The sequence below is a fragment of the Aspergillus lentulus genome, assembly GCF_001445615.1.
Source record: "Aspergillus lentulus DNA, contig: Alt04, strain: IFM 54703, whole genome shotgun sequence".
Taxonomy (NCBI): domain Eukaryota; kingdom Fungi; phylum Ascomycota; class Eurotiomycetes; order Eurotiales; family Aspergillaceae; genus Aspergillus; species Aspergillus lentulus.
Window position 1 is genome coordinate 1,689,728 of NW_028322122.1, and position 26,059 is coordinate 1,715,786.

Sequence of the window (26,059 nt, forward strand, 5' to 3'; positions counted from 1 at the left end):
TATCTCTCTACTCTCGTATTCCAAAGTCGACAAGAAACGGCACCCCAGGCTTAGATAATTTCAATATGTCAATGAACTGGACGCTTTGCCACTTGTCAAACTATCCTTACAGATTCAATGCAGGGTCCCTATCCAAAAAAACATTTGCCTCTACGGATTGGAACATAAGCTTGAATTAAATCAATATCAATTGCGTCAATACTTCCTAGTAGCCCGACCATGACTTCCAAGAACTCAAAAACGTCCGGCGACTCAGACAAAGTTTTGAGATTCCACCCGTGGTTCCCTGGCGATCTGATCCGTAAGATTCTGTGTCGTGCACATTGATAGGACGGGCACCCAAGACTCTCCGAAGTTTGCGAGGTAATGGGTGGCCCTCATCCAAGAGGCACCATCAATTGACGGCCGCGCAATATATGCAGCAGGATCCATTTCAGTGCTCCAAGTAGACAGGGTCATTGCGAAGATTGCCCTGTGGACCTCTAGGTCGCGACACCTCAACCAACCGTCCGGATTTGCTGACGACCCAAGATATCCAGCCGCGGTCTGTCCTTAGGAGTAACAGCTCCCTGGTCAGCAGTGTCACCAAGTCTGGGCGATATAGTAGCTATCTATGCTGTGCCAAGCTAGTGATGATCAGGCATGTATCTGCGGGCTAGGGAGCATGCACCCGCTGTTTTGCCTGCAGGGTGTGAAACGGGGACCGTGGTAGCCGAGTTTGTATTGAGCCCCACGAGGAGGGCCAAATCCATAGTCCTAGAGCGATCAATTGTCAAGGACCAATGCAAGACTTTTGTCTTGGTGGTTTATTAATATTTTCCGTCGTGAAGTGAGGTGCTACCCTCAGAGCCAGCCATGAGAGGGATCAAAAAGTGCCGAAGAAACATATCTGTAGCAACAGCTTTGAGCCAAGGTTGACCCAGCAGTTCATGGGACGACACCGTGGAGAGCTTGTATATTGTCTCAGTGGACTTCTGACCGAAGTCAAGTCTCCATGTACTATCTGTCGAGCGGGCATAACGAGACCAACAGCCAATTGTACTTCGAAGTCTGCCCGCGGCAGATCAAGCCCAATGGGAATCGCTCCTTGCAAGGCGACAAGTTTATTGCAAGACCCGTTTCGCTTCATGCTGTTGAACCAGCCATCAAGCTCCTGTGTCTGCCCTTTTCCCAAAATCAGAAATGACCGCGTTCAACCTGGCGATACGATTCTCGAGCTCCTCAATCTCCTTCTCCTGCTCAGCGACCGAGCGACCGATGTCAGGTAGGCTTTCAACGACCGCGTGTGCCTTTTGTATGCGAATCTTGATCGAGCTTGCCTCTGTCGGCAAATTTTTCGCAGTCAATGGCGCAAGTCCACTCCCCGTTGCCGAAGTCTGTTGCTGAGCACCTTGGCCCGGACCCGACGACCCTGATGGCGCTTCTCCGCCTGCTTCACCAGCTGTTCTTGAACCGCCCTCACCAGCTGTTTGTGCCGAAAGAAGACGCAGAAGAAGGCCATGCAACGGAGGAATTATGTCGAATGTCTGCGGCGGAGGGAAAGGAACTGGTTGTGGTGCTGTGTTCGTGGGCTCCCCTACCATAGGCGTCTCGGGCGCAGATGACGGTTTCCGCAGCGGAGTGGCCGCGGTCGGTGACCTGGACGCCATTGCGCAAGATCCAGGCTAAGGAATCTGGTATACAATCTGGAAACGTTTCGGTTATCAATATGATAATCCCTGTGCCGAATGGGTAATATTATTAATGGATTTATAGGGAAGAGTCGGAACGAGTCCAAGGCCGACGAGAACGCACGGGGAAAGAAGGTCAACTAAGGGAGAAGCGTGACGTCGGAGAAAGAGAAGGAAAAGTCCAAAAGCGTCACCGGGAAGAAGCGCAGCCCCTCCCCCTCCATAGTAGTAATTATCATCCTGATAGCGACAGCAATTGTTTTTCACCGGCCAGCCAATTCTTTTGTCCCTCTCTTTTTTCCTCTTTCTTCCATCCAGTCAATTCTCCTAACGTCAAATTATTGCTTCATTTCTGTGAGTTACATCGAATTATCCTCACTCATTTCCATCCCATCAAAATTGTTCGTTTAAATCAGTCAATTAACTAACTCTCCGACTAGGTTCACAATGACCAAGGTTGACCAAAAAGTCGTTCTGAGTAAGCTCTCTACGATAGTGTGCTACTTCAAGTCGGTCGCTAATGTTGAATAGTCGTCATCGACGGCTGGGGTATCCCAGGCCCCGACTCTCCCAAGGACGGAGATGCGATCGCTGCCGCGGAGACACCCTACATGTCCGGCTTTGCCGAAGAGAACTCAAAGACGGCTCAAGGATATACCGAGCTGGATGCCTCGTCGCTGGCTGTCGGTCTGCCAGAGGGTTTGATGGGCAACAGTGAGGTTGGCCATCTGAACATCGGTGCTGGCCGTGTCGTCTGGCAGGACAGCGTTCGCATTGATCAGACCCTCAAGAAGGGTGAATTGAAGAAGGTCGACAACATTGTCAAGTCCTTTACTCGCGCCAAGGAGGGCAATGGTCGTCTGCACCTGCTGGGTCTGGTCTCTGATGGCGGTGTTCACTCGAACATCACTCACCTGGTTGGTCTGTTGAAGGTCGCCAAGGAGATGGAGATCCCTCAGGTCTTCATTCACTTTTTCGGTGACGGCCGTGATACCGACCCCAAGAGCGCTACCAAGTACATGCAGGACTTGCTCGATCACACCAAGGAGGTCGGCATCGGTGAGATCGCCACGGTGGTTGGCCGCTACTACGCTATGGACCGCGACAAGCGTTGGGACAGAGTCGAAGTGGCTATGAAGGGTATTGTCTGCGGTGAGGGCGAAGAGAGCTCTGATCCTGTCGAGACTATCAAGGAGCGCTATGAGAAGGGTGAGAACGATGAGTTCCTCAAGCCCATCATCGTTGGCGGCAAGGAAAGGCGCGTGCAGGGTATGTTTCTATGGGAATTGGAGACCAGCTCGTTCGAAAAACTAACCGTGCCTTGCAGACGACGATACCCTCTTCTTCTTCAACTACCGTTCGGACCGTGTCCGTGAGATCACCCAGTTGCTGGGCGACTATGACCGCTCTCCCAAGCCCGACTTCCCTTATCCCAAGAACATCCACATCACCACCATGACCCAGTACAAGACCGACTACACCTTCCCCGTTGCCTTCCCCCCTCAGCACATGGGCAACGTGCTGGCCGAGTGGCTCAGCAAGAAGGACATCCAGCAGTGCCACGTCGCCGAGACCGAAAAGTACGCGCACGTCACTTTCTTCTTCAACGGAGGTATCGAGAAGCAGTTCCCTGGCGAGGTGCGCGATATGATCCCGTCGCCCAAGGTTCCTACCTACGACCATGAGCCCGAGATGAGCGCCGAAGCCGTCGGCAAGAAGATGGCCGAGCGCATCGCCGAGGGTAAATTCGAGTTCATCATGAACAACTTCGCTCCTCCCGACATGGTCGGTCACACCGGTGTGTACGAGGCCGCCATCAAGGGTGTCGCCGCCACCGACAAGGCCATTGGTGAAATCTACGAGGCTTGCAAGAAGCACGGATACGTTCTGTTCATCACCGCCGATCACGGGTAGGTTGCGGTCGTTTTTCCACCTTTTGACTTTCTTTTCCAGGCTAACGTACATCCGTTTCCCAGTAACGCGGAGGAGATGCTCAACGAGAAGGGCACTCCCAAGACCTCCCACACAACCAACAAGGTTCCCTTCGTCCTTGCCAACGCCCCCGAGGGCTGGAGCCTCAAGAAGGAGGAGGGCGTCCTCGGAGACGTTGCACCCACCGTCCTCGCCGCCATGGGTATCGAACAGCCCGAGGAGATGTCCGGTAAAAGTCTTCTGGTCAAGGCCTAGATCATTTATATATAGAATTTTTTTCTTTCCTTTTTGTTTAGAAAAGGCTATTTCCAGCTGGTTATGGATCTATGAATCAAGATACTTTGTTTCTTTTTACACACAGAGTCCGAATCTCAGAACGCCAAATGCGCCGGGTCCCAAGACATTCCGGAACCTCCCATGCTGGTTCTACCTTCATCATCATTGGGTTGTCTTAGCGCAAGTAGAAGAGATCCATGCAACAACCAGATCTCTAAGAATAGGATGAGAAAAAGGGAGCAAGGAAAAGAATTAAGAAAAATCCCCATTTTGAACACGTCATATCCCATCTCACGCGGCCTGCTCAAAACCCCGTCTGATCACACGGCCGAACATATCCACACCCACGCGCTCGCTCTTGACCTCGCTGCGCGCCTCGTTCTCCTTGTTCGTGGGCACCTTGACAACAGTGCCGTTGGGACCAGACTTGTCCACCTCCCAGCTGCAGACCTCGGTGACGAACTTCTCGAGGGCCTCGCGGCTGCGCAGGTCGAGCCACTGCTCCAGCACCTCGGCGTTGATCTCCCGGAAGGCCTTGCCGACCTCGATGGCGATACGGATGCGCACGAGCTCCTCGAAGCCGGCGACGTCGGCGACCAGGTCCGCGTACAGGTCATCGGAGTTCAGGGTGGACCAGAACTGGGTGTACTGGGCGGACTCGAGGAGGGTGGACAGGCGGGCGAGCTTCTGGATGGATTCAACGAAGTCGGAGGTCTGGGAGGCGTCGGTGTCGGCGGTGGGGAAGGGCTGGGTGTGGGCGGGGAGGAGGGCAAGGCAGAGGGAGAAGGCGGGCGAGGGGAAGACGGTGAGAGCCTTGGCAAGGATGTTGGTGACGGTTTCGGGCTGGAGGAGGTGAGGGTTGAATTGGTAGCTGTTGACATCTTGTCAGTATCGGAAGTATATGGACTAAGTCAGGGCAATAAAGCTAGCTGATGGGACTTGTCTCTTCAGAACATGTTGCTTTTTCTCGACATTCATCCCAGGGGGATGTCAGGTAATAGGAAACGTGATTATGAAGAAAAACAAGGTTGTTCATCATTCGTCCCATGCGATCTGAACACCCCCCCGCGATGAGGAATCCAGGGCAAGCGCGGTGTTTGGTAACAACAAGAAGATGGAACTCACAGCTTCAGCAGAGCCAAGTTGGCGTAGCAGTCGAATGTGCGCTCTTCGCATTGCTGGGCAACATAGTCTTGGAATACTGTGGTGGTCTCGGGGTTGTACCTGTCCAGGCCGTTGAGGATGGCGTCGATATGCGCCGGCCGCGTATCACACTTGTCAAAAGTGACACCCATTTTGTTGAGTCGTCGTGTGTAGATATGGGGAGGAGGAGATGAGGAGGGTCAGCTGGCACAAGACGGCGGCAATGAAGGCGGGTTTATCGTGATCGCTATAGCGGGATGTTCTTTTTTTGGTGGGTTTTTTGGGATGTCTGTTTCTGCTGTGCGGCGGTCGATCGGAGGAACCGTCCAGAAACGTATAGTTTTTCCGCCCGGTATACTCTCCGTCTACCGGAGTATATTCGGGAGAACAACCAACTTCAGCCTCATATTGTCGATTTTGGGATATGGTTTGGTTGATCATGCCTTACCCCGCAGGTTGATGATGAAAGACAGATGCTTGGTTCCCAATTGATGCGGCGTTATTCTCGGTCACCCCCCTCTGGGACCTCTGGGTCAGAATGATATGCGTTCGATTCACATTCCTGTTTCACCGAAGGATATGCGGCGCCCAGGGCTATATATGGAAGCTCTCTCCTTTGACTTTTCTGAACGTTGGTAGAATGGATCTTGTGTCGTTGGCAAGGAAATCCTCATAGAATAGGTCTACGACATAGTGCAATTGGAAATTTTCTCAAATCATGCGACTTCTTCTCTCTCAACCGTTCCACTGCCTTTTGGCTTGGGCAGCGACGGCTTCTGCGTCGTCTTCTGTCGATTACACCCAGTATGTAAATGCTCTGATGGGGTCAGAAGGCCCGCTTCCGGGCAAAGGCTACGGAGGAGGCGACATCTTCGTGGGAGGTGCGCGACCCTTTGGAATGGTCAAAATGGGAATAGACACGACGGCCGCAAACTGGAGCATTGCGGTGCTGAACGGTGGATGGACGCCTGATGGCAATGTGACAGCGATCAGTATGTGATTCGCTTGAAATCCGGCGGTCATTCTTTACTGACATGTGTAGCTATGATGCATGAAAGCGGGACAGGAGGTTCTCCGAAATATGGGCTCATTCCGCAGATGCCTCTGACCAGTGTGTCGCCGCCAGTTAATATCCTGGATAATCTCACGTACAGTCAGCCCCGACTCGGTCAGGATACGGCCAGTGTAGGCTATTACAAGACCCAGCTGCAGAACGGTGTCCAGATAGAGCTTTCTGCGTCCAGTCACGCCGGTATTGTTCACTACTCGTTTCCTCGAGGCGAGAAGCATGTGCTTGTGGATGTCTCTCATTATCTGCCCGCTAAGCCTGGAGCCACGAATGGCCAGTACTATGTTGGCGGAGAGATCAAAGTCGAAGATCACGGTAGGGCTTACAGCGGATATGGGACGTACATGGGCGGATGGAACAATGGAGCTCCCTTCACGGTCTATTTTTATGGAGAATTCTCCGAAAAGCCTACAATGGCTGGGACCTTCACTGGAGCAAATACAGAGCCGATACCACGATATCAGACTTTTGTTGGTGATATAGGAGAGCCAATATACGGTAACGTATCGGATAAGGCAACATCGGGACCCATGAATGAGCGTGTTGGTGCTCTTTTCAGCTGGGACGAGAAGGTAAAACCGGAGATCACCTCACGAATTGGTATCTCCCTGATATCGTCCGACAGGGCTCGGTCGTATATCAGGTCCGAGATCCCCTCGTGGAGACTCAGTGACACTGTCAAAGACTCCGTTGAGCAATGGAATAAGGAGGTCCTCGGCAAGATCCAGGTGCCACTCGACAATACTGCGAACATGACCCACGTGCGGCTGCTCTACAGCTCCCTGTATTTTATGCATCTGATGCCCTCTGACCGGACTGGGGAGAATCCGCTCTGGCAGTCGGAGGAGCCGTTATGGGATGACTTTTATACGATGTGTCAGTACCCATGGAAGCTCCGCTCTCTGATGATTATGTACTGACTTGTTCCAGGGGACATCTTCCGCTGCACTGTGAGCTTCTATCATATCTTCCAGCCTACCTATTATGAATCCATGATCCGAGGTCTCATTGACATATGGAGGTAAGACCGCCTTGAAGAGACTGTGTTTCTGAGTTAACCATGAGTACAGACATCAAGGCTTCCTACCCGACGGGCGCTCAGGCAACTATAACGGACTGGTACAAGGCGGCTCTAACGCTGACAATGTCCTTGCCGATGCGTACGTCAAAGGATTGCGTGGCGCAATTAACTGGACAGACGGGTACGCAGCGATGAAGACGGACGCTGAAGTTATTCCGTACAATACCTTTGATCCTAAGGATCTATCTGCGAGCACCAAGGAGGGCCGAGGGGCTCTGGGAGACTGGCTTGAGCTGGGCTATGTCTCTCAGGATCGGAACACACGCTGCATCTCGCGGACTGTCGAGTACAGTCTGAATGACTTTGCCTTGGGCCAGGTGGCCAGCGGGGAGATGCCCGGTGATCGGGAAAAGTATCTGAATAGGTCGGCGGGATGGCAAAAGCTCTGGAATCCAGAGGTGGAGAGCTTGAACTTCACTGGATTTTTAGCCCCGAAGTTTTCGAACGGCACATTCAACAATAGTGGATATGACCCAATGTATTGCTACGAGTGCGAATGGCATTCGTATAGTTATGAAGGCGTACCATGGGGTAAGTGCAACTGCAGTATCCTGTCCCGAGGTCCGTACTGATCATGGCTCAGAGTACTCCTTCGTGATTCCGCATGACATGGAGACTTTGATCGACTTCATGGGCGGACCAGACACTTTTGAAGCCCGGCTAGACACTATGGTAGGCACGGTTTCAATAGATTGCTTGAGGGGTGTGCTGATGTTGTGTAGTTCAAACCCAATCTGTCAGTTCAGAATCTTGGTGCAAACGGCGCGGGCATAACGACTCTGATGAATATCGGGTATGTGCTACTGTTGATCAACCATAGAAAACTGCTGACATCAGGCAGGAATGAGCCCGATTTTGCAACACCGTATCTCTACAACTATATCAACAAACAAGCGAAGAGCGTCCAAATGTCCCGTAGCCTGGGACTGCAATAGTAAGCGGGTCGGTATTATTTCAATCCACTCGGCAGCAGCTAACCTTATTGCTTGTAGCTTCAAGGACGCTGCCTACGGAGTGCCCGGAAACAGTGATGCAGGCGCCATGAACTCCTGGCTTGTGTGGCAGATGCTTGGCATCTACCCAGTGGTCACCCAACCGGTCTACCTGATCTCGTCGCCCTGGTTCCCTGACCTGAACATGACAGTCAACGGGAACCAGACGCTGAGGATTAAAGCGACGGGATTAAACCAGGGCTATTATGTGCAAAGCGTCAAGATCAATGGGAAAGAGTGGACAAAGAACTGGTTCGAGCACGACGATCTCATGGTACAGGGCGGGATCATTGAGTTTGAACTAGGGGCTGAGATGAAGGACTGGGAGACGGGTAGTGTGCCACCGTCGCCGGGACATGTCCAGTTGTAAGCTGCCGTGCAATTGCGTGTACGAGCTGCTCCTTAGGGCTGGCTGACATGACCTCGCCTGACCTTTGATAGAGCCAGGAGGGTCCACATTCTTTACCTGTCATTAGACCACCGCTCATAAGTGTTTGATGTAACAGCTTCTTTAGTCTTAAATCTGCTCTGCTATCATTCATCTAACGAAGAAGATGGTTAGGATCAATGGGGGTTCAGTATCGGCGAAGCTTTCTCTCACAGGGCTTCGTATGTTCGCTCTAGATGTGGTCACAATTGTCCAATCATAATCGTGGATCTCCATCTTAGAAGTGAATACACCGCAGCAGAGGGGTTATCTGCTTGATTAGATAATGAAAGCAAAGACAGCCCTGTTGCGTCTGTCGCTAGATCGTATTGTGTGATGGATTGCGTCACTGGCGCTGTGGAATGATTTTAGTGTCCGATCCTTCGAGGGGAGTAGAGTCATCACATGCATCGAAAGTCCAGTCTCGGCATTGGAGAGAGTGAAATCAAAGATCAAAGCAGGTACGCGATCAAGACGTAAGGCTGTGGCAGTAGTTTAATGCACTGCACAACAGACACAACAGACCATTTGACGATATTTTCCCTCCGACTGCGAGTGATAGCAGAATCGACAGGACAGCCGAGAGCCCCTCCATGTGAGAGACGGAAAGACAGAGAGCCAGTCTTCTGCGCCAATTCCAAGCCAAATCGGCGAATACACACGCTCATTGGTAGCCGTAGCCGGAGGATTTCCCAGTTTCAAGATCCGGTGCGGGCTAAAAGGTACATGGAAGATGGTGATCGCTTCTTTTTCCCGCTTATCCAGGAAGACGTGCGATTGACGTCAGCGCGGGACAGTCGGATATTTGAACGATGGAGTATCATCCATCCCATTCCATCTTATATTCGTCTCATTCCGCGGTTCATTCGACTCTTCCACTCCTTGAGGTGTCTGTCTCTCGTTTCTTTGAGTTGGGAGCCAATCTCAGCTCACTCGATCCAAGATCCTCGGCCTCGGCATCTAGACTATACGGCGCCGTCCCAACGCTTATAGAGGAAAATCTTCGAGTGGATCATTCTCGCCACCATATTTGATATTTGATATCAAAAATATCAACGTTTCCCAACATGGTAAGTTGTTTGCCTCCTCCCCATCTCTGGATCACTCCGCAACGGCCCGAGTTACGGAACCATGGATACAGCCTCGCTGACCCTCACATAGGCACCTGTTCTGTCCAACATCCTCCAACCCCGGCAATCCACCTCCTCATCCGACAGCTGCAATTGTCCCAATAGCATCTCAGGCGGTGGCATTGCAGGTATTGTCATCGGCTCCATCGTCGGCACCCTTCTGCTTATCTGGCTCTTCCGGGTTTGTTCACTGCCTGGAGCTTGGGGAGGTGGGGAACCCGATTATGGATATAGCGGGGGTGGAGGGACGGAGGTGCGCTCGACGCATCGTCGAAGCCGGAGTAGTCCGTCTTATGTGGAATATGTCGATAAGCCGAGCCGTTCGCGGAGATATCGGGAGGACGTTCGGCGGCCGGCCAAGGTATATCTGAATTAGGAGTATGACAGGTGATTGGGCATCTGTTTGCGGCGATCTGGTATGATTGTATGTCTAATGATAATGAGGCATGATCTTGTCACGAGATGATGAGAAGACGGATATGGATTTGATATGGATACGGAATACTGGGACTGGAGTTGGGGGGTTGATATTAATGAACTTGATGTGTCGTAGTACAAGTGTCTAGGCTGGACTCTCTGTCATACTGTGTAAAATGCAATATATATTCAGGATCTTTGTTTGATATTTATTGGCCCATGGTTCTTTACGGCATTCAAGTCAAGGCTTTATGTGGACCGTGGCTATTAAGAAGAGAACTCCTATTGCATATGGAACATGAGATCTATGCTGAACATCTCCTGAACTATTGACAGAATGGATCCCTTCTAAATATATCCCTTGAATTTGTGATAGCCACCATCGTCACATTACACAATCTACATATAAAAAGTATCTAACTTAGGTAGGATTCTAGGAAAATGACTCGAGCGTGGAGCCAGGCACAGACTCAACTCGCATGACCAGGAACGGGGACAGTCCACAGACTATGAGATCAATCAATTTATCCTAGACAGAAATCTCTAGGCATCATCATTAATATTCTGGGCAGTTACCAGTGTTTTTGGAAGGATTATCAAAGTGCTACTCGTACACCACAAACACCATACAGTTAGGTCCTTACCTAGGTGAATGTTAATAACAAACACTCCTCCTGATACTTTTCACCTGCTTGGCAGGGTTTAGCCTGCTCTATCTCCAGGAGTAGCATATCAGCCAATCATCACTCAGGAGATGAGAGAAACCCCCCAATGCGTATTAGATCATGCCGCATTCGGCAAGGCTCAGGAACCATCTGCGGACAACCAAGAAAGCTACTTACCGAACTAGGCTAGCGGCGCAGGGTAACTTGCCTCAAAACGGACTAGATCTTCGTTCGGCCCCACTGTCCAAGAGCAGCTGTTGGTCAATTGGAGTCATGTTTTACCCCTGAAACCAGCTTAAGTACTATTTTTCATAGCATGGACCACACTAGACTAGATAGCTACAGTGCTGGCTGCAGTCTTGAGTCTGCAGAAATGATAGTGCAGATGAGACTCGCCAATTTGCCGGACTTTGCGGCAGGAGAAAAGTGGCTGATGCTAATAAAATTAGTCCCATCCGTTTTTAATATACTAACCGACTAGTCTTCTGGTCATGCCCGTCTCCGGTCTTTTCTCTCCTCTGTTCGTCTCAGATTCCCCTCCGGATCCTGTCGTTCTCTTCCTTTTTGCTCTACCCCGTATAGTGTTCTTCTACTACTTGCGGGTGGGCTGAAGACTCCTCGTGCGACTCGATCGCACGTCCATTCCTTCATCCGGATTCTGTCGCTCTTTACTGTCCTCGGACATCCACATAAATCCCCCCAAGTCTCGTCGAGCTTCAGCTGAGGCATATACATTTGGGCCTGTTTTGGCTGCCTTTCACTTTGCATAGGGATCTACATACTTTTGATCATCACCGACCGATCTACTCCATAGAGAGAGGGATCCTCTCCAACCACCTCATCATGTCGTTCCTTTACCTCGTGGCCCTCTTCGTGGCCAGCATTTGTTCGGTGACCGCCCAGACATGGACATCGTGCAACCCTCTGAAGACGACCTGTCCGCCCGATCAAGCCCTGGGTATGAACACTACATTCACTTTCAACAAGACTCTCGACGATACCATCTGGAACATCACCAATGGAGCCCTGTCGCACACCGACGAAGGAACCCAATTTACCATCACAGGAGAGAACCAATCGCCCACGATGCAGTCAAACTTTTACATCTTCTTCGGTATTGTCGAGTCCCACGTCAAGATGGCCAAGGGCGCCGGTATTATCAGCAGTATCGTGCTGCAGTCGAACGACCTGGATGAGATTGACTGGGAATGGGTGGGTTACAACACCAGCCAGGTCCAGTCTAACTATTTCGGCAAGGGTAACAATGAGACCTTCAATCGTGGCGGTTACCACTATGTCCCCAATGCCGACACCGAATTCCACAACTACACCACTCACTGGACCAAAGAGAAGCTGGAGTGGTGGATTGACGGCAATCTCGTCCGGACCTTGACGTACGAAGACTCCCAGGGGGCCGGCCAGTATTACCCGCAGACTCCTTGCAACCTTCGCTATGGCATCTGGCCTGCCGGTATTGAGGGGAATGCGAAGGGCACGATCGAATGGGCCGGTGGTCTGGTGGACTACTCGAAAGCCCCTTTTACCATGGTCCTCCAGAGCGTCCGGGTGCATGATTTCCACACCGGCAAGGAGTACAGCTACACCGATCACTCTGGCTCCTGGCAGAGCATCGATGTCATCACGTAAGTTTTGCCGCTGTTCTTGACAAATACGTACTAATGGATAACCAGGGGCAACTCCACCGTCGCCAATGCCATCCAAAACCCACCAAAATCCTTGTCCGAGAAGTGGACCGAACTCCCGACGGGGGCCAAGGCCGGTGTATACATCGGAGCTGGATGCGTTGGGGCCGCCATGCTCGGCGGGTTCATCTTCTTCTTCATCGCGCAGCGCAAGAAGGGCCGTCTTGAACACGCACTCGAGGATGCCAAGTGGGCCAATGAACGCACCGAGATGAGCACTTTCCAGAACGATTGGAAGCAGAGCGAGTGGAAACACAAGGGATACCAGCCGGTCAGTTAGCCAGCCGCCGGTCAATTAGCCCTGCGTTGCAACTGTCTCGTCTTTGGTTCCCTAAGCAAGGGACGTCGCCATGTCCCCACCTTAATGCTCTTTTATAGTCGGTGTTTGAGAGACCTACTGTTTACCCCGTGCTGCTTGCTGGTCAGACTGCTCGGTGGTATCATGGGACTCGGGGTTGGGCGTCGTTTGGTAGCAGATGTCTTTTACCTACTCATTGTCTGATCTCCTCATGTCCATATCTCGGTGTCAGACCGCTGAATCTTCTTGTCATTTGATCGTCTCGGCTTTGTTCCCGCTTTGTATTCGTATATACCAACGTGCATGTTATTTGAATTTATTGCTTGACTCAATCTAGCATTCATTGACTGTCTGTCAATCGTGTAGATCTGTTATAGACCCATGAACCAAGCAACATGAGTATCATGGATAGCTTCTCTATAGACGTAGAGTGGAGTAATAGCCACTGGCAGTGGTACATAAATTACAACCACCTCTTCTCATCCGATCCCAAAGGCTTAGGCATAACATCCCACCCCACCTCAACCCCCTCCACCGACGCAGAATGCTTCACAAAGGTCATCTCCCCAAACCCCGTCTGCCTCGTCTCCAGGTAATCCTCTGGCACATCCGCCCGACACATATAATCCCGCCCCTCCTCGAACCCCGTCCTCCCCTCATACTGGCCCAGCGAGCGCAAATACTTCATCACCCCCGCCAACGAAACATCCACCACCCACGAACCCCCTTCGATCGCCTGCCGATACACCGCCGCCTCAACCCCAGCCGCTAGGAAATACCCCGCCGCATGATCCAGCACCTGGCACGGCGCTGCCCGCCCTGCCTCCCCAGCCCCGAAGTGCTCCGCTTCGGAGACGTTCATCCCGGAACACGTCTGAACCAGCGAGTCAAACCCGCGGCGCGGTCGCCATGGACCATCGGGACCGTAAGCGGACAGATTCGCACAGATGATCCCCCTGCCCTGCGTCGCGGCCCGCGCCGCAAGCGTTTCTGGTGAGAATCCACGCGCAGCGAGGGCTCCCGGCCGGAAACCCTGGACGAAGACGTGCGCGTCGTCAAGGAGTCGCCAGAGCTCTGCTTCGCCTTCTGCCGAGTCGAGATCGATCTGGATGGTGCGCTTCCCGCGGCCGAATTCCCGGTCGATCGGGGGTAGGTCTGGGAGGTTGGGAGAGGTCACCCAGAGGACGTCTGCGCCGTGGGCGGCGAGGGTCTTGCCTGAGAGTGGGGTGGCGATCACGCGGGAGAGTTCGAGCACGCGCAGTCCGCGGAGGCATTTGTCTGTGGGTGCGCTGCGCATGGACTGCGGTAGGCCCGCGGGAGCATCGCCGATGCGGCGGAGGAGGATAGGGAGGTCGGCGACGGCGCGGGCTTGCGGGGTGACGTCCCACTGGGCGTAAGATCTCAGGGCGGAGATGACGCAGCCGGCGTCGAAGGCGGCGGTTTCGAGGTCGACGGAGCGCCAGGGGACGATGGCGGCGCTGACGGTGGGACGGTCGGCGGAGGGTGGGCACCTGAGTAAAGTCTTTGCGCCGTTGCTGTGGTTCGGGAAGCCGTCGTGGACGCGGACGTGGCCGTCAGAGGTCGGGTGGAGGCCGCTGAGGGGGCCCCAGAGGTTTTGGGCCGGCTGGCCTGCGAGAGTGTACAGTCTCTCGGACTTGAATTCGATGACGGCGTGCTGGCGGGGCACGGTCACCGCGGGGACGGGTGAGGCAGTGCGGAGGGCGTATATCTGCGCCGCGAGGAGGGTGGAGAGCCCGATGGATGCTTGCGCGAGGTCGGCTATTTTGAAGGATGAAGGGAGGCCCGGTCCGCTGCCCTTTAGGTCGAGAGCCTCTAGCGACTCGGCGGGGAGCCTGAGGTGCTTCCAGATATACTCCACGGTGTCTTTTGCTGTGAAGGATGTCCTGTCTGGGACGGGCTGGCTTTCAGACTGTGCCGGAGCCATGTTGTATGCAGGTGTGTGTAGGCTTTGCAGGCTTCTATATCTATGTGTAACCCCTGGCGCTATTGTTGACAGTCGTCGCTGCGAGAGGTTCAATGTCCGCATGTCCGCATGCCACCTCTACTGCATATATCGTCAACCCTTAATCCAGTTGGTCTAGCAGGTGTCAATATATATATAGTTACCTCCCTCATTGGATGCAACTGACTCACCCGGATAAGATGCCGAACACGAACCCGCTCGGCAGTCGGAACAGAAGGAATTCAGCATCATTTGCTTAGAAGCTTGAGTCCAATACATCTACGGCATAGTTCAAACTTGCCGATCGGGCAAAAAAGCATTCACCATGGTCAGTGGTTAGAGAAAGAAATGGGTGAAGGAGGAAAAACAAAAAAGGATGCGATCCCGGTGCGACTCGAACGCACAACCTTTAGTACCGGAAACTAATGCGCTACCATTGCGCCACGAGACCAGATTCTATTAATCGTTCACGGAAGATTATATGTTATACAGTGACTATTGCAGTGTTGTTGCCCCATCTCGACCAGGACCTCTCTCATCGACATCCTTTAGTCCGTACAAGCAAACAACTTTACCTCTCTGATTCCCGAGTGTTATCCACCCCATCAGTCCCTCCGACCCCCTCGCGAAGAGCCCTTTATCCTTATACTTATTTCTGCCAAAACTCTCGGAGGCAAACCCATGTGATTGACACTTTGCGGGCCCTTGGTCTAGTCCAGCCAGCCCGGATGCCAACCATACTCCACCTTCGCTTCGAAATCATTGTCTAACCGATTCCTAGTTGACCAACATGCAGAACTTGAAATGCATCCTAATTAAATCTTGATTGTTGAAACACTCGCTCGAGACTACTAGATGGAGGCCCGTCGTACGAGATTCCCCGATTGAGGGATATTCACCGAGATTTAGTGCACCCCCGGGGTTACCTACTAGTCGGGTATATCCAGCGACTGCTGAGCTTGATTGCAAGTCTCGCTATCCGGGTAGACCATTGTTATCCGTCCTACCCCTGCATCGGATTGAACGCGTGGCTTGAATGGTCTCTATGTTGTCGTCAGTCGGTGTCCCTGAAACGCATGAAGTCTGCATTCTTGGTGCTCTGCGGAGTAGATGCATGACATGCTGTACTATGCCTCGGGGTACTATGACATTACGGTTCGTGATTAGTCCCTAGCCGAGAGGCCTACTGATCGACAAGATGACGATTGGAGATTACGTAGTCGAACATCGCATTGTCTGGTTAGGCTGTAACATTGATCTATCTGATGCCGCTATCCATGCACGCCGCAGCCGTCAAGAGGTTCTCTCCATGATCAATTACATGTGGAGTCTCGGACGAAGATGCCTTTCTTCACACATTCATCATGCACCCTAGGCCGAGTGGCTCATTGGATGCTTCGGAGCGGAGTCTTCGGACGTGGTATACTATGCTAACAGCTGGGCGTATTTATATTGAAGAAACTCCCGTCAGAACGTCTCTCTCTTGCATTGTCTTCACCATCTCTCCTACCCCTGAGCCGCAGTTGTTCTTCTAAGGACACCATGCCCCTATTCGCTTTCAGGGGCCTCGCAGCAATGGCCCTGGGCGCTGCAGTCGCCCAAGCCCAGCTCTGGGACCAAATCATTCAGACCAACTATGGCCCGGTCCAAGGCTTCAAGTACTTCAACGAGTCTACGCTTGAGAATTTCTTTAGCGTCTCGGAGTCCAATGTGACGGCTTTCTTAGGCATCCCCTTTGCCGCGGATACTGGGTATCAAAACCGCTGGAAGCCGCCCCAGCCACGCGAACCGTGGAATGAAACTTTGAAGGCCACCCAGTTTGGCCCTCGTTGTCCCACCGACGAGTCCAGCTACATCAGCGAGGATTGCCTGAGTCTGAATCTGTGGACCAATGCTGGCTCCGCGGATGCTAAGCTGCCTGTCATGGTCTGGAACCAGGGCTCGGATGAGACCAGCGATAAGTCCTGGTGGTATGGCGGTGGGATGGCCTTGAAAGATGTCATCCTCATTACCTTCAACCGCAGAGATGATGTGTTCGGATACCTGGCCCATCCAGATCTGAATGCAGAGGGTCTGGCAGTCACTGGTCACAATACGTCAGGGAACTACGGAGTACTTGATCAACTTGAGGTGTTGAAATGGGTCAAGCAGAACATCGCCAACTTTGGTGGTGACCCTGACCGGGTGGTAGTGGCCGGTCAGTCCTTTGGCTCTTCCCAGGTTTACCATGCTGTGAACAGCCCACTGTTCAAGGGCTACTTCCATGGTGGCATCTCACAATCTGGTATTCGGTACCCATATGACCCACTGCTGGCTGGTCTCGCCACTTCATATGTCAACATGTCCACGGCTCTTATCCACGGTGCCGACTACATTGCCGCCCATAATGTCTCCAGCATTGCCGAATTGCGGACACTGTCCATGGAGGAGCTGCTGGTCGGCTCGCAGGATCGTGTCAACAGCACTTGGATCTCGTGGGTCACTGCCCTGTCTGCTGGCTATCCCCTGATCTTCAAGCCAGTCCTCGACAACTATGTCCTCCCCTCCAAGTACATCGAGACGCTCCTCAACGGGCCCGCCAACGATGTTCCCGTCATCACCGGCAACACAAAGGACGAGTCTGGCGCATCCCCCTCCACCGACTACACCGTGGAGGAATACGAGAACTACACCTCGCACAAATACGGCGACCTCTACAACCGCTACATCAAGCTGTACCCAGACAACGGCAACCAAAGCACCGCCGACATGTCCTGGAATGCTGCGGCCCGCGACGCCTCCCTTGTCGGTTCGTGGGCCTACGCCACCGAGTGGTACAAGGCTGCCTCCGCGCCATTCTACACCTACTACTGGACCCACGCTCCGCCCGGCCAGAACCAAGGCGCCTTCCACCAGTCGGAGATCATGTATGCCCTGAACGCTCTATACGCCAATGCCGATCAGTATCCTTTCACCGAAGCGGACTACGAGATCCAGGAGAAGATGTCCGCCTACTGGGCCAACTTTGCAAAGACGCTGAATCCGAATAAGGGCGGCTCTTTCACCGGCAATGGGACGTTGCCGCACTGGAGCCCTAACAGCCCGAATGGCACTCAGGTGGTCAAGGAACTGGGCGATGCATTCACTAATGTGCCTATTGCCAAGAGGGAGCAGGTTGAGTTTCTGATGGAGTGGTACCACCGGCAGATTCCATATTAGTGCTACCTGAGGAGCAGGTGTCCTGTTTTCAGGAATGGAAGCGTTAGATGCTGCAGAAGTAGAGTAGTGTATACTAAGATAGAAAATTGAATGGCCTACGACCATCGACTAAAAAATAGTCTCTGGCATCAACGATGATTGACCACATCTAAAAATAAAAATAGACACAGATAAAGCAAAAAAGAAAGTAAAAAGAAACGATCCCGGTGCGATTCGAACGCACAGCCTTTAGTACCGGAAACTAACGCGCTACCATTGCGCCACGAGACCGGTTGATGGCATTTGGGCAGATTTTGCGCTATATAGCCTAACCGTGGAAATCATAAATATTATCCTATGGAGTCCCTAGGCAGACATCTGTTTGAATGAGCCAATCATATGATCCCATTAAAATTAGCCAGACGGCGTCTCCGTCGGTCGGTGAAAGAACCATCCGCCTTGGTTGGTCTTCTAGACTTTTTAAATCTCCTAGTCCCGCTGTACCTTTTCCCTAATATGGGTTTCCATCCGATCTGTGGACCGTGGACATATCCGTATCCATTAATATTATTCCTCTCGCAGTTTTTTGACGAATGCTGGCCACTCAATGCTGAGAATTATACTGCTAATGCGGTCTTTGTGGTCATAACTCGACCCACCAACTCCTGACACAAGTATCTATGACATAACCACATCCAGATGGTGCAGATCTTCCTCGGTACTTCTTTTGTTCTCAGGCATAGGGAGCTGTTTTGCGTTTTAATTCAAAACTCTGGTGCATTTAGATCTCACGTGCAGTCGTCGATCGCCAGCAATACGTGCAGTTGAGAGGGATTTAAATCCTTCGAACCCCTCTTTGCGCCACCATGTCTTGACCTTTTTCCATTTCCAAACCAGCCTGTATAGGAATTTAATCAAATCTGAGACTATCAGTGAAGTTTCAGTTTACTCCCATGATTCCGAAGCGTTTGTGATACCTCACGCACCATGAGCGAGTCGAAGACGGTCCCCATTCCAGGGCCCAGAGGAGTGCCTCTGCTGGGAAACATTTATGATATCGAGCAAGAGGTGCCTCTGAGAAGTATCAATCTGATGGCAGATCAATATGGTACATTGTCCTGCCTTAATATTCTGCGCTTCTCTCCGGCTAACATTCACAAGGCCCTATCTATCGACTGACAACATTTGGCTGGTCCAGAGTATTCGTCAGCACCCACGAACTCGTCGATGAAGTCTGCAACGAGGAGCGGTTCACCAAGGTCGTCACAGCGGGGTTAAATCAGATTCGAAACGGCATTCACGATGGCTTGTTCACGGCCAATTACCCCGGGGAGGAAAACTGGGCGATTGCGCATCGTGTGCTCGTGCCGGCCTTTGGACCTCTGTCCATTCGAGGCATGTTCGACGGTATGGTGCCTACTCAACTGTGACTTGCGCTTCTCTGACATGACAGTCAGAAATGTACGATATCGCGACGCAGCTCGTCATGAAATGGGCGCGACAAGGACAGACCGTTCCGATTATGGTGACCGATGATTTCACCCGATTGACCTTGGACACCATCGCCCTTTGCGCGATGGGAACCCGTTTCAATTCTTTCTACCACGAAGAGATGCATCCTTTTGTCGAGGCCATGGTGGGCCTGTTGCAGGGATCCGGTGACCGGGCTCGTCGACCGGCGCTGCTCAACAATCTGCCCACGAGTGAGAATGCCAAGTATTGGAACGACATCACCTTTCTACGAAACCTAGCGCAGGAGTTGGTCGAAGCGCGGAGGAAGAACCCTGAGGATAAGAAGGATCTTTTGAATGCGCTGATCTTGGGGCGTGATCCCAAGACTGGCAAGGGCTTGACCGATGAGTCCATCATTGACAATATGATCACATTCCTGATTGCTGGTATGTCCTCTACCAGTTGACTTGTAAAACTCAACTGATGATACTAGGTCACGAAACGACGTCCGGCCTGCTCTCCTTCCTGTTCTACTACCTGCTGAAAACTCCCCACGCATACAAGAAAGCGCAAGAAGAGGTGGACTCTGTCATTGGACGGCGGAAGATCACTGTGGAGGATATGTCCAAGTTGCCGTATCTCACCGCTGTGATGCGGGAGACGTTGCGTCTGAGGTCTACAGCCCCTCTAATTGCTGTACATGCACACCCAGAGAAAAACAAGGAGGATCCCGTTACCCTGGGAGGTGGCAAGTATGTATTGAACAAGGATGAGCCAATCGTGATCATCCTGGACAAGCTGCACCGCGACCCCCAGGTCTATGGCCCCGATGCAGAAGAGTTCAAGCCGGAGCGAATGCTCGACGAGAACTTCGAAAAGCTTCCCAAGAACGCCTGGAAGCCGTTCGGCAACGGGATGCGTGCCTGCATCGGCCGCCCTTTCGCCTGGCAGGAAGCCTTGCTGGTGGTGGCCATCCTGCTGCAGAACTTCAACTTCCAGATGGACGATCCCAGCTACGATCTTCACATAAAGCAGACGCTCACCGTCAAACCAAAGGACTTTCATATGAGAGCAACTCTGAGGCACGGACTGGATGCTACCAAACTCGGCATCGCCCTGAGCGGCACCGCGGACAGTGCCCCGCCAGAGAGTTCGGGAGCCGCGAGCAGGGATCGCAAGAAAGTCGCTCCTCCGCCTGGTCAGCTCAAGCCGATGCACATCTTCTTTGGAAGCAACACAGGAACGTGCGAGGCATTTGCGCGCAGATTGGCCGACGATGCCGTAGGATATGGATTTGCTGCCGACGTCCAGTCCCTGGATTCCGCCATGCAGAATGTTCCGAAAGACGAACCGGTGGTGTTCATTACGGCATCATACGAAGGTCAACCGCCCGACAATGCTGCTCACTTTTTTGAATGGCTCAGCGCCTTGAAGGAAAATGAGCTCGAAGGTGTTAATTATGCCGTGTTTGGCTGTGGTCATCGTGAGTTTACCTATCTTCCCCTTCAGGCTATGACCTGAAATATGCAGTTGCTAAGTCTAGTAGACGATTGGCAGGCTACCTTCCACCGCATCCCCAAAGCGGTCAATCAGCTTGTCGCGGAGCATGGAGGAAACCGGTTGTGTGATATTGGACTAGCCGATGCGGCCAACTCAGACATGTTCACCGACTTTGACTCATGGGGCGAGTCCGCCTTCTGGCCCGCAATCACATCCAAGTTTGGAGGTGGAAAGTCCGACGAGCCCAAATCCTCGTCCAGCCTGCAGGTAGAAGTCAGCACGGGAGTGCGCGCCTCGACCCTTGGTCTTCAGCTGCAGGAGGGATTCGTGGTTGATAACCAGTTGCTTTCAGCACCCGACGTCCCGGCTAAGAGGATGATTCGGTTCAAACTCCCTTCGGATATGAGCTACCGATGCGGGGATTACTTGGCTGTGCTGCCCGTGAACCCGAGCAGCGTCGTCCGCCGGGCCATTCGACGTTTCGATCTTCCCTGGGATGCCATGCTCACAATCCGCAAACCGAGCCAGGCCCCCAAGGGGTCCACCTCGATTCCCCTTGACACGCCCATTTCGGCTTTCGAACTCCTCTCCACCTATGTGGAGCTCTCTCAGCCGGCCTCTAAGCGCGACCTGACCGCACTGGCAGACGCCGCCGTCACCGATGCAGACGTGCAGGCTGAACTACGCTATCTTGCGTCCAGCCCCACTCGATTCACCGAGGAAATTGTCAAGAAACGGATGAGTCCGCTGGATTTGCTGATCCGGTACCCGTCAATCAAGCTGCCCGTCGGCGACTTCTTGGCCATGCTCCCACCCATGCGGGTGCGTCAGTACTCCATCTCCTCTTCTCCCCTGGCGGATCCGTCCGAATGCTCCATTACGTTCTCTGTGCTCAACGCGCCGTCTCTGGCCGCGGAATCATTGCCACCCGCCGAGCGAGCGGAAGCCGAGCAGTACATGGGAGTTGCCTCGACCTACTTGTCCGAGCTGAAGCCCGGCGAGCGTGCCCATATCGCCGTGCGGCCCTCTCATTCCGGCTTCAAGCCGCCGATGGATCTGAAGACTCCCATGATTATGGCGTGCGCAGGAAGCGGACTTGCGCCCTTCCGCGGGTTCATCATGGACCGCGCCGAGAAGATCCGGGGCAGACGCAGCTCGGTCGGAGCTGATGGCCAGCTTCCCGAGGTTGAACAGCCCGCCAAGGCGATACTGTACGTGGGCTGCCGGACCAAAGGCAAGGATGACATCCACGCAGCTGAGCTTGCCGAGTGGGCTCAACTGGGCGCTGTGGATGTGAGGTGGGCTTACAGCCGGCCCGAGGACGGGTCCAATGGCCGCCATGTGCAGGATCTGATGCTGGAGGACCGTGAGGAATTGGTCAGTCTGTTTGACCAGGGCGCTCGGATCTATGTGTGTGGCAGCACGGGCGTGGGGAGCGGAGTGCGCCAGGCCTGCAAGGACATTTACCTGGAGAGAAGACGCCAATTGCGACAGGAGGCGCGCGAACGTGGCGAGGAGGTGCCTGCAGAGGATGACGAAGATGCTGCGGCCGAGCAGTTCTTGGATAATCTAAAGACCAAGGAGCGATACGCAACGGATGTGTTTACTTAGCGAGGTACCTCTATATAGCAGTCATACTTCCTGTCAGTTGCCAGACTCGGGAATGATCTTCAGGTCCAGTAGGCCTATTCTCTTATCATCATGAGCATGCCGTAGACTAGGTAATTTGTATTCGCCTCATTAGCGTGCTTGGCTGCAGCTTGGCTCTACAACGTGGGCTTTATCAACGACTGCTACTGGTGAAAAAGACCGGGATGTGTAGATTGCCCTCAGATTAATCTACCTCTCTCCTGACGATAGTCGAGTTTAATTTCTGTATCCAAGACAATTGCCCCGGACTGCGCCGAGGCAATTGACCCCTCACGATTCCGAGTATAAAACATGCGCCAGTCTCGCGTCTCAATCCTCCACAATCTTTCCAAAAGGAGGCCACTCACTCTAGTAAAGTCGGAAAAATGAAGATAAAAGCCTCGCTGTTCCTCTGCGTCTCGGCGCTGGTGTCCTCAACCTCCGCACTGACCATCAGCCAAATCAACGGAAACCAATACCTCTCGCCCTACGCCGGCAAAACCGTCTCCAACATCCAAGGCCTGGTAACAGCCAAAGGCTCTGCAGGCTTTTATTTACGCTCCACATCCCCAGACGACGACGACGCTACCTCGGAATCGATCTACGTCTACGGCAGCACCGCCGTGTCCAAAGTCTCCGTCGGCGACATCATCTCCCTTTCGGGGAAAGTATCCGAGTACCGCTCCTCGGCGTCGTACGTATACCTCACAGAACTCACCTCGCCATCTGCCATCTCCGTCGTCTCGAGCGGCAATGCCGTCGTGCCCGTGGTGGTCGGCAAGGGCGGCCGGGCGCCGCCTACGGAGCAGTTCTCCGCGCTGGACGGCGGGGATGTGCTCGCTGTGCCGAACAATGTGAGCACAATCAGCAAGGCGAATCCGGTGCTAAAGCCGGGGGAGTACGGGATGGACTTTTGGGAGAGTCTGAGCGGGGAGTTGGTGAGGGTGTCGAACGTAAGGGCGATTGCGAAGCCAAATTCGTATGGGGATACGTGGGTGCTTGGGGATTGGGAGGCGAGTGGGGAGAATGAGAGGGGTGGGTTGACGATGCGGGATAAGGGTATGTCTCCAGCATTTATTCTTGTTGCCGGTTCCTGGGCGCAGTAGGCTTGAAGCTGGACGAGGCTGATGAGCATACCTAGATTCGAACCCCGAGGCTGTCATTGTTGGGTCCCCGCTGGATGGTAGTAAGAATCCTACCGATACGAAACTGGGGGATTTGATTGGGGACATCACGGGCGTTATCACCACGGCGTACGGGTACTATGCGCTGCTGCCTCTGACTGCATTGACTGTCACTGGGTCGAACACGACGGCAGCAGCCGCTACGGATCTGGAGTCGACTGGAACCTGCTGCGGTGTGACGGTTGGCTCGTACAATGTCAACAATCTCGCTCCCAACTCGACGACGCTGCCCAAGATCGCGCAGCACATTGCGCAGTACCTGAAGAGTCCGACGCTGGTCTTTCTGCAGGAAATCCAGGATGATGACGGGCCGACTGATGACGGCGGTATGCTTCGTCTCTGACTGACCGTGACTATCAGCTAATGCATGCGCAGTGGTATCCGCCAACAAGACGCTCTCGACCCTCGTGCAGTCCATCGCGGACCAAGGCGGCATCGACTACTCCTTTGTCGATATTGCCCCCGTCAACAAGGAGGACGGCGGCCAGCCAGGCGGAAACATTCGCGTCGCCTACCTGTACGATTCGTCCGTGATCCGCCTGCGCAACGCCAACCCCGGCTCCAACACCGATGCCAATGAGGTCCTCCCCGGCGCTGAACTCAAGTACAACCCCGGGCTGATCGACCCGTCCAACGACGCCTGGGACGACAGTCGCAAGCCGCTAGCCGCAGCCTGGGAAACGCTCGACGGCAATAATAAGTTCTTCACGGTGAATGTGCACTTCACCAGTAAGGGGGGTGGGTCGTCGATCGAGGGCGATGCCCGGCCACCTGTGAACGGGGGGGTTGCTACGCGTGAAGCGCAGGCGAAGCTCGTTGCTGTACGTTCCTCGCTCTTTCTAACCTTGAACGCTACTAACGACAGAAGGAATTTACATCGTCCATCCTGGCCGAAGACTCCAGCGCCAAGATCATTGTTTCCGGCGACTTAAACGAATTCACCTTTGCGCAGCCGATCGAGACCTTCCTGGCTGAATCCGGGCTGGAGGATCTGGACGAGGCTGCCGGCATTGCCGCTACAGAGCGGTACACGTATCTGTACGATATGAACTGCCAACAGCTGGACCACATGTTTGTGAGCCCGGCGCTGGCCAAGGGCGCCCAGATGCATCATCTGCACCTCAACACCTGGGTCTCGTACGACGACCAGGCAAGCGACCATGATCCTACAGTGGCGTTGCTGAATGTGTGTAGCTAGTTTGTTTTACCTTTCACCTGTATAGCAAGAGCACTGTCTCCAGCATGACTAGGAATTATCCAACAGCCTTAAGCAAATCGGGATCAATCTCCGGCAACCGGTTATCAGGCTTATAGCATCCATAAAACAAATTACAGCAGAGACACTCCGCTGTGCAATGCCCATACACACCTCCCTGCTTCCTCTTCCCGTTAGCCAACGGAATAAACAGTTCCCGCAGAGGTTGACTGCAACACCCACACCGCCGCCCACAGCACCCCCCCACCCATCGCACAGGTATACTGATGCTCCTCCCACGCCAGCGTCTGCCCCTTCTCGTTATGCGTGACCCGCAGAAACTCAAACTCATGGGAATCCCCCGCCCTGCCGCCCGTCGGAGGCAGCGCCAGCGTATTCTGCAGTGTCTCGAGGTGCTCGCGGTAGAGGCGCTTCAGCGCGGAAATCATCTCGTCGAGGGTTGTGCTGCTGTACGGCGGTGGATCGACGCTCTCGCTCTTGCCCTTGCTATCTGGTCTGTATGTGCTTGTCTGGTTGGCGTTGAGAGTCTGCAGGGCGTTGATGCGCTGGAGGATTGCAAATCCCTTGCTTTGTTCTTTGTGGTACTTGGCTATCCATTCTTTGTAGATCTTAGTGTCGTTGGGCGCGGCGGTGGCGTCCGCGGTGGCTTTTTCTTTGAGCTCCGCCCGGGTTTTTCGGATTTGGGAGTGTTCGTAGCGCTTTCTGAGGTCGGGGAGGAGTTTGCTGGGTTCCATTGTTTGTGGTTGGAGGATTGTTGTGAGGAGCATCGTGTGGATAGTGTCTGATGAGTATATTGAGTGGTATAGTGTATGCTATGCCTGAGAGACCGGGTGTCATCTACTGAATCTATAGGTATCTACGTCTAAGCCAAGGTACCATGTCAAACTACACTTGCACCTACATCGGGGTTGATCATCAGAAACCAGGTCCATGGCCGTCGGCCTTGGCACACTCTGTCTCCATTTACACTGTTCCTGGAGGCAAAGATTAGATACATAAAGTAGTTACTATCTGTATCTGTTACCAACACAGCAATAATTTATAGAACGACATCCCATGTAAGATTGAGATCAGATTAGATGTGCAGAGTTAACGAGGAACCAATAAGGGTGTTTCATCTTAGATGCTGTGATTG

The 26,059-nt window shown here is 53.2% G+C and overlaps 11 protein-coding genes and 2 non-coding genes across 13 annotated transcripts; 7 read left to right on the forward strand and 6 right to left on the reverse strand.

The window, feature by feature from the left end:
* Positions 1-1,145: 1,145 nt before the first annotated feature.
* Positions 1,146-1,649, reverse strand: ALT_1832 (mediator of RNA polymerase II transcription subunit 9; the record flags this gene model as incomplete). The annotated part of the gene is made up of 1 exon (XM_033559287.2): positions 1,146-1,649. One exon carries the CDS (start codon positions 1,647-1,649, stop codon positions 1,146-1,148), a length of 504 nt encoding a protein of 167 aa, XP_033415178.2.
* Positions 1,650-2,117: 468 nt separating this feature from the next.
* ALT_1833 (phosphoglycerate mutase, 2,3-bisphosphoglycerate-independent) lies at positions 2,118-3,857 on the forward strand (the record flags this gene model as incomplete). The annotated part of the gene is made up of 4 exons (XM_033559288.2): positions 2,118-2,148; positions 2,202-2,939; positions 2,998-3,580; positions 3,647-3,857. The coding sequence occupies 4 exons, from the start codon at positions 2,118-2,120 to the stop codon at positions 3,855-3,857; spliced, it is 1,563 nt and encodes a 520-aa protein (XP_033415179.2).
* Positions 3,858-4,169: 312 nt separating this feature from the next.
* Positions 4,170-5,173, reverse strand: ALT_1834 (CSN8/PSMD8/EIF3K family protein; the record flags this gene model as incomplete). The annotated part of the gene is made up of 2 exons (XM_033559289.2): positions 4,170-4,749; positions 5,004-5,173. The coding sequence occupies 2 exons, from the start codon at positions 5,171-5,173 to the stop codon at positions 4,170-4,172; spliced, it is 750 nt and encodes a 249-aa protein (XP_033415180.2).
* Positions 5,174-5,739: 566 nt separating this feature from the next.
* On the forward strand, positions 5,740-8,533 carry ALT_1835 (GH92 family glycosyl hydrolase; the record flags this gene model as incomplete). Its single annotated transcript, XM_033559290.2, has 8 exons — positions 5,740-6,013; positions 6,064-6,966; positions 7,021-7,111; positions 7,161-7,702; positions 7,755-7,843; positions 7,894-7,964; positions 8,013-8,105; positions 8,164-8,533. The coding sequence occupies 8 exons, from the start codon at positions 5,740-5,742 to the stop codon at positions 8,531-8,533; spliced, it is 2,433 nt and encodes an 810-aa protein (XP_033415181.2).
* Positions 8,534-9,657: 1,124 nt separating this feature from the next.
* On the forward strand, positions 9,658-10,096 carry ALT_1836 (uncharacterized protein; the record flags this gene model as incomplete). Its single annotated transcript, XM_033559291.2, has 2 exons — positions 9,658-9,660; positions 9,752-10,096. The coding sequence occupies 2 exons, from the start codon at positions 9,658-9,660 to the stop codon at positions 10,094-10,096; spliced, it is 348 nt and encodes a 115-aa protein (XP_033415182.2).
* Positions 10,097-11,645: 1,549 nt separating this feature from the next.
* On the forward strand, positions 11,646-12,785 carry ALT_1837 (glycoside hydrolase family 16 protein; the record flags this gene model as incomplete). The annotated part of the gene is made up of 2 exons (XM_033559292.2): positions 11,646-12,445; positions 12,494-12,785. 2 exons carry the CDS (start codon positions 11,646-11,648, stop codon positions 12,783-12,785), a joined length of 1,092 nt encoding a protein of 363 aa, XP_033415183.2.
* Positions 12,786-13,266: 481 nt separating this feature from the next.
* On the reverse strand, positions 13,267-14,748 carry ALT_1838 (CAIB/BAIF family enzyme; the record flags this gene model as incomplete). Its single annotated transcript, XM_033559293.2, has 1 exon — positions 13,267-14,748. One exon carries the CDS (start codon positions 14,746-14,748, stop codon positions 13,267-13,269), a length of 1,482 nt encoding a protein of 493 aa, XP_033415184.2.
* Positions 14,749-15,145: 397 nt separating this feature from the next.
* ALT_t046 lies at positions 15,146-15,217 on the reverse strand. The gene has a single exon. It is a non-coding gene; the product is annotated as a tRNA-Arg (tRNA).
* A 1,091-nt stretch (positions 15,218-16,308) lies between these two features.
* On the forward strand, positions 16,309-17,964 carry ALT_1839 (carboxylesterase/lipase family protein; the record flags this gene model as incomplete). The annotated part of the gene is made up of 1 exon (XM_033559294.2): positions 16,309-17,964. The coding sequence occupies one exon, from the start codon at positions 16,309-16,311 to the stop codon at positions 17,962-17,964; it is 1,656 nt and encodes a 551-aa protein (XP_033415185.2).
* Positions 17,965-18,162: 198 nt separating this feature from the next.
* On the reverse strand, positions 18,163-18,234 carry ALT_t047. Its single transcript has one exon. It is a non-coding gene; the product is annotated as a tRNA-Arg (tRNA).
* Positions 18,235-18,930: 696 nt separating this feature from the next.
* On the forward strand, positions 18,931-22,506 carry ALT_1840 (bifunctional cytochrome P450/NADPH--P450 reductase; the record flags this gene model as incomplete). The annotated part of the gene is made up of 5 exons (XM_033559295.2): positions 18,931-19,051; positions 19,105-19,350; positions 19,401-19,841; positions 19,889-20,878; positions 20,942-22,506. The coding sequence occupies 5 exons, from the start codon at positions 18,931-18,933 to the stop codon at positions 22,504-22,506; spliced, it is 3,363 nt and encodes a 1,120-aa protein (XP_033415186.2).
* A 404-nt stretch (positions 22,507-22,910) lies between these two features.
* Positions 22,911-24,906, forward strand: ALT_1841 (endonuclease/exonuclease/phosphatase family protein; the record flags this gene model as incomplete). The annotated part of the gene is made up of 4 exons (XM_033559296.2): positions 22,911-23,583; positions 23,666-24,034; positions 24,084-24,529; positions 24,577-24,906. 4 exons carry the CDS (start codon positions 22,911-22,913, stop codon positions 24,904-24,906), a joined length of 1,818 nt encoding a protein of 605 aa, XP_033415187.2.
* A 191-nt stretch (positions 24,907-25,097) lies between these two features.
* On the reverse strand, positions 25,098-25,691 carry ALT_1842 (uncharacterized protein; the record flags this gene model as incomplete). The annotated part of the gene is made up of 1 exon (XM_033559297.1): positions 25,098-25,691. One exon carries the CDS (start codon positions 25,689-25,691, stop codon positions 25,098-25,100), a length of 594 nt encoding a protein of 197 aa, XP_033415188.1.
* Positions 25,692-26,059: the final 368 nt, after the last annotated feature.